At 55.4% G+C, this 6246-nt stretch overlaps 2 protein-coding genes across 2 annotated transcripts in view; one reads left to right on the top strand and one right to left on the bottom strand.

Annotated features, from left to right (window-relative positions):
* LOC102824244 (chromosome unknown open reading frame, human C19orf70) overlaps window positions 1-1785 on the bottom strand; it is a 3831-nt gene extending 2046 nt beyond the window's left edge. The window contains exons 1-3 of the mRNA XM_006869025.1: window positions 1757-1785; window positions 861-1038; window positions 694-745 (exon numbers count right to left, since the gene is read on the bottom strand). Coding sequence (XP_006869087.1) covers window positions 694-745; window positions 861-1038; window positions 1757-1785 — 259 coding nt within the window. The remainder of the gene's footprint in view (window positions 1-693; window positions 746-860; window positions 1039-1756) is intronic.
* HSD11B1L (hydroxysteroid (11-beta) dehydrogenase 1-like) lies at window positions 1784-6043 on the top strand. Its single transcript, XM_006878394.1, is given in 11 exon segments — window positions 1784-1908; window positions 2357-2429; window positions 3257-3350; window positions 3434-3558; window positions 3888-3923; window positions 3926-3979; window positions 4219-4338; window positions 4570-4585; window positions 4588-4664; window positions 5202-5374; window positions 5809-6043. Coding segments are annotated over 11 exon segments (1128 nt in total).
* Window positions 6044-6246: the final 203 nt, after the last annotated feature.

Below are 6246 nucleotides of genomic sequence, written 5' to 3'. Positions count from 1 at the left end.
TCTGTCAATTAGTGGAGAAACTGAGGCAAAGGAGGCACTTGGTGGTTGTCCTCTAGTCTGTTCTGATTCGCGGCAACCCCGTGTTTGCAGAGTTGAACTACTCCACAGGCCGGCTGTTTTTTAACTTCTATGTGAATTGTGGGTGAAAGATGAGGCTGGCAGCTTCCTTAAAGATGCTGTCCTCTGTAGGGGGCCATGAGTCCATGTCAGTGGATTTGATTTTGGTATTGTGAATTGGGTGAAGGTTTACAGATCAGTTTTCCATTCAATCCATGCACATTCTGTTCATCTCATCGACTGTAACCTCTACAATGAAACTGCATACTGTTTTTGTGACTTTTCAGAACCAGAACCCCAGGACTTTGGTCTGGTGGCTCCTCTGGGAAGATGTGAATTGCCAACTTTTCAGCTAGGACTCAAGAGCTTAACCATCTATACCCCACCCTTGATGTTGGAAGAGGGTCAGGGCTTTTTGTGGGAACTTACATGACAAGCGCCCCTAATTCTAGCCAGGCAATGCACAACCACCTGAGTCTCTTTGAGAGCCAGGGGGGCACACACATAGCAGGTAAGGGGTATTAGGGTCAGGCATCTGGGGTCTAGATTAGGCCCTCCGTCAAACACTCGTCCCCCCCACTCTTCCCCCCCCACCCCCCCGCACACACGCACATAACCGAGGGCCCAGGGGCCTACCTGAATTCCAGGAGTCCCGGAAGGAAAAGTTAAATTTTGGAGGAGGTGGGATCTGGGAAGAAAGATAGAGAAGGGGCTGGTGAGGGAAGCCCCCTCTAGAAGCATAAAATAGATTCCGCGTTGATCTTCCCTCCCCGTAGCCCTGGCCCATCTCCAACTCTAGGTACCTGCGGTATCTGCAGCCCCGTCTGCTTGCACACGTACTGGCTGAACTGGTACACGGCTGGCGGGACCACCTCTTCCGCCTTCCGAAGGGCCTCCTGGCTCTTGTTGCTGGACCCCAGCAAGTCCTGGTCATACACCAGGTAGATCGCGCCCCCTGCCACGCTGCCCTTGATGAGAAACCTGCAGACCCGGAGAACCACAGCTCAGCGGGCCCTACTGGCTGTCCACCCACAGGGGGGTCCATGCCTTCCAGGGGACCCCAGTCCAGAGGGGAAGCACAACGCCCTAATGCACACAGCACTGAATGTACAGTTTGCAAAGCATGAGTGATGAGGCTTTCTGCTCCCTCGTTAATTTCAAGCCTCAGAAACCCTATACAGTGTCTCTAGGAATTGGAACCCACTCGACGGCACTTAAAAACAACAGAGCAAGAATTCTCCACTCCCTGTAATTGGTAAACTGAGACCTGGAAAAGGCCAGTTTTCTTGAGTCCCTCAAAATCCCGCAGAGAGCCGGGGGCAGTTTAAACAAGACCCTGTGGCCTTCTGCCCTCCATCCCAAGGGGAGCGCGAAGCAGTTGCTAATCGTTCCCGAGCGCTTCCTTCACGTCACACACTGCGCCCAATCATCGTGTGTGGCAGGATTCCCTGGGTATTCCCGTTTTGCAGAGTGGACAACTGAGGACTGGAGAAGTCTCGGCTTAAGTGAGGAGCCCCCTAAGAGATAGCAGGGAGGCGTTTATGGTAAAGCCGCCACATCTAGCCTCAGTTTCTCTATCTGGGCTACAAAGGCCTGACATACGGAATCCAAGAGCAGGTCGGGATCAAACCGGAGGGTGAGGTGCCCGCACGAAGGGACTTTCTCTGGAGCCCGGGACCCACCAAGTGGCCCCACGCACCTCACCAGCGACCACACCCTTGCCACCATGGTCACTCCACTTCGCGCGCAAGGACACTCGGCTCGCCCGCCGCTTCCGGTCGCGGTGCCCCAGAGGCCTCTGGAAGGCGTAGTTTCTCTTGCAATTCGCAAAGGCCTACGGGACTCGGAGGCGTAGACTTCCTTCCCTACTTCAAATCACCAGAGAAAGGTTGTAGTCCCACCGGGAAGCGATCCTGGGAAGTGTAGTCTTTACTCACCCCGGGATGCCGCAAAGCTATTGGGAAATATAATCGGCAGCGCTTAGTAAAGCGGCTGAGAGGGTCACCTGGCCGCGAAGGTTCCTGGGGAATGTAGTTCAGTCCAACTCTGTCCTGGCAACGTGAGAGGAGAGAGGTGTCGGAGGTCTGGGGAGGCCTAAAGGTAACCGGAAAAAATGTGGGGGCTCATAAAAGCCACCCGCGCCCGCGCGGGGTACTAAGGACTCAGGCCAAGGGAAGAGCGCCTAGAAAGAAGTTGTCTGGGTAACGCGAAGGCGGAATGGTTCGAAGGAGGCGGGCCCGGGGTCACGTGATTCGTCTCGGCCTGTGATAGCCGTCAGTGGGCGGTTCCGGGACCGCAGGCGGGAGGAGGAGAACTGTGCGGGAGACCGTTGCCCCGGCAACCCCTGGCACGTTGTCCCCATGGCCGGAGAGGTGAAAATGCGTCCCCTGCTGAGGTACCTGGTGCATTGGAAAAGGCTGAGTTCATTTTTACGATTCGATTCAGAGATAAGAATAGTAGTCAAGAGTTTGGACGGGTGAGCAAACGCCAGACCCGCTGGGCTGGGTGGGCTGTGCCTGGTCCGAGGGCAGTGAAGAACCCTGGGAAAGTTTGGAGCAGGATGAGTACAGCCATATTACTCAGGACAGTGAATTTGTGCCAAATTATCTAAAAGTTAATGACATATGTCAATGTGGAGCTTAAAGCAAAGACAGGGCCGAGGAAGAGACTGCTTTAGGAAAGGAAGCCCCATTGAAAATAATTAAAGGAGATTAGGGAGCAAACTACACATGTCTAGCTGGTGTGCCTGGTCTGAAAAAGCAAGAAGGCCAGGAGAAGTTGGTCCATGCAGAACCTCTTTGGCCAGTAAGGGTAGGTAGGGTTTTATGCTAAAGGAAGCCACTATCAAGTTGATTCTAACTCATAATGACCCTCTATAGGGTTACTGAAACTGTAAATCTTTACAGGTGCAGACAGCCTCCTCTTTCTTCCTAGGAGCAGCTAGACTGACTCCAGGAAAGGGGAGATTTTCAGCAGAGTAGAGACAAAGGTGATTTGGCTGTTGGGTTGAATGGAGAAGGTTCTAAGCAGTGAGAAGGTGGGTGCAGCAGTTTAGATAAGTTGCAATGATGGCCAGGACCTGGTGGTGGCTATGAAGATGTGGAGGGGACATGTCCAGGGCCATCACCAAATGGTCACTGAAACAACGGTGCAGTGTGGGAATGGGCGTGGCTGTGGGTCACCCTCTATCCCACTGCAGTGCCCAGGCAGGATCATAAAGGTTCTATTGCTCACAGGGCTCCAGGTTCTGTTCTTCACCTATTATTGGGATGACAACTTTGACCCAGCTGAGTGACTTGGGTGGAGGTTGGGAGCTAGTGGGGGGATGAGGATTGGACATGCTGTCTTGACCAGTTCTGTCCACTACCAGCCCATGTACAGGGAGCCCATGTACTGCTGACAAAGGCCAGTGCCAACATTGGCGAGGAGCTAGCTCACCAGTACGCCCATCAGGGCGCCCACCTGGTGCTCACTGGCCACTCTGAAGCCCTCGTGCAGAAGGTGAGCAGGCTGCCCTGTTGTTCACTGTTGGGGCAGGGGTGCAAAAGGGAACCTGGGCTGGAATGCCTACTCCCATCCAGGCTTCTGTGTGACCTTGAGCAAGTGATTTAACCTCTCCTAGTCTGTTTCCTCTCTTTCACAATAAAAGTACCTCCTTCGTGGGTTAGTTTATGACCCCAGTGCTAAAGTTTTGGAGACCATGTTGAGTGGAACCTGAGGCTCGGAGTAGAAGAGGGGGCTGCACCCTAGGGACCCAACAAGGCCGGTAGGTGGAGGGGGGCCAGCTGAGGTGGAGGGGCCCACGGGCAGCTCTGGCGCCCCCCCCCCAGGTGGTAGGGAACTGCCGGAAGCTGGGCGCCCCCCCTTCCAAGTCTCCTACATCCCTGCAAACATGGCCTCCCCTGAGGTGCCTGAGCGTGTGGTTTGCACTAGAGATGCTGGGTTAGGGGCGGGGCAGGATTTGAACTGGGGTTGGAAGTGCTGCAGTTAAGGGCGGGCTGGGGCGTGTCCAGAGGACTGCACGCCGGACTGGGCCTCCTGGTACCAAAGACAAAGCCTTGCAGGATCCTGGGAGTAGGGTCTGAAGCGAGACCTCCCTAAACACAGGGGGCGTTACTGGGGCGGAGCTCATTGGATCCAGGGGTGGATCTCGAGGGCTAGCTCGAGCTGACCACCCTCTCCCGGCCAGGCGGGCTGGACTACCTCGTGCTGAACCATATCGGCGCCATCCCTGCCGGCACGCGGGCCCTCAGCGTCCAAGAGACTCGCTGGCTCCTGTAGGTGCTCCGCCCGCTTCCCTGGCTCCCCCCTCTCCCCTGGCTCCCCCCTCTCCGGGCCACGCCCTTCCCCGTCTTCCCCTCCCTCCTGCCCTAGGTCCCTTCCTGCTTAGGGCCCTGCCCTCCAGTGTTCTAGAGCCCGCCCATTCTACCCGGGCCCCGTCACTGTCATAGACCCCGCCCCTCTCTACCATGGCTCCTCCCCAGCCTGGTCAATCAGGTGCTTCGCCTTCAGATGAATTTGCTCAGCTACTCCAGCTGACTTCCTTGGCGCTGCCCAGCCTGACGGACAGCAAGGGAACCATGGTGGTGGTGTCCTCGCTACTCGGTGTGTGCACCTAGCCCCAGCTCTAGGTGTGTACACCTGGGGGAGTGGTAGGGAGTGTGATCGCTCATCCTAGGGGGCTGGCAGGAAGATTTCCAGGGGCTCATCCTAGTGAATAAGGAAGATCGTAGAAGAATTGATGCCTTTGAGTTGTGGTGTTGGAGGAGAATACTGAGGGTGCCATGGACTGCCAAAAGAACCAATAGATCTGTTTTGGAAGAAGTGCAGCCAGAGTGCTCCTTGGAAGCCAGGATGGCTAAGCTTCGTCTCTCCTACTTTGGATATATTGTCCGGAGGAAACAGTCACTGGAGAAGGATGTCATGCTGGGTAAGGTGGAGGGTCAGAGAAAAAGAGGAAGACCCCTAACGAGATGGATTGGCCAGGTGGCATCATTGATGGACTCAAGTGTGGCAGCGGTAGTGAGGTTGGCCCAGGATCGGACATTGTTTCGTTCTGCTGTGCATGCGGTCGCTATGAGTCGGTTCCGACTCGATGGCACCTGACGACAACAACAACAACATCTTAGGGGGCAGCAAGCCAGCCCCGCCCCTCCTGCACTCCTAGTCCGCGTGCCCCCTACTCTGTGGCCAAGTTTCTACTGGAAGGCTTCTATGGTTCCCTGCGGCGGGAACTGGATGCACAGGATGTGAAGGTGGCCATCACCCTGTGTGTCTTGGGCCTCCAGGATCACACTTCGGTCACCGAGGGAGTCAGGTGAGGATGAGCTGGAGGCTGGGGGTGAGGGTCCTCCAGCCCCAGTCGAAGACCTCATCTGGCTCCAGGGGTGTTACAATAGTTTAAGATTCAAGAGTGTCACTGTAGCTGTTGATCCGTTGTCAAAGAAACCGAGGCCACTCGGAGAGGGGAAGCAGAGTTTCAGATTTTATTAAGCCGGCTGGCTCAGAGAAGCAAATTTCTCCAGATTCTGAGCACCGAATGGAGGATAACATGGGCCTATATAGGGTCAGAGTCGCGGAGGGGCCGGGCTGCAGACCTGTTTGAGGGCAGGGGGGAAACCAGAGGACTTGGTTCCATTCAGTACCCTGATTAGCATTCTAGCTTTCCCACTCAGTAAACTGATTACCATCTTAGGTTGTCTTTGGGGAGGAGAGAGCAGTGAATGATTTTACCTTTTCCTGTTCAACTAGGGCCAGGTCAGCCCCTGATCCTAAGGCGGCCCTGGCGGTCTTCCGCGACGGTGCTAAGGTGCTTCCGTCCACCGCACTTCCATCTGCTGTGCCCGCTGCCACACTCAAGGGCCTGGTTCATATGCCAGGACCTCAATGTCACGGCCACAGTGGCTGCCTGAGCTCCCACACGTGGCACCCCTTCATCCTCCACTCTACCCCCACCGTACCCACCCCCTCACTGAAGATGCTTTGATCCATTGACAGTTGAGAAAATTGAGACCCACAGAGATGATGCAGCTAGCTCTAGGACCCTGTCCACTTTATGCAGGTCACACTCTGGGACTCCCACCAGAACTGCCACGTCCCTGATTTGTTTTTAATTTCTCCAAGCTGCTCCAAGGAGCTCTGGTAGTGTGTTGTTGTTGTTGTTGTCAGGTGCCATTGAGTCGGAACCGA

Source organism: Chrysochloris asiatica, unplaced genomic scaffold (genome assembly GCF_000296735.1).
Source record: "Chrysochloris asiatica unplaced genomic scaffold, ChrAsi1.0 scaffold00125, whole genome shotgun sequence".
NCBI lineage: Eukaryota > Metazoa > Chordata > Mammalia > Afrosoricida > Chrysochloridae > Chrysochloris > Chrysochloris asiatica.
Note: the sequence above shows the minus strand (reverse complement) of the source record. Positions and strands in the feature narration are given on the sequence as shown.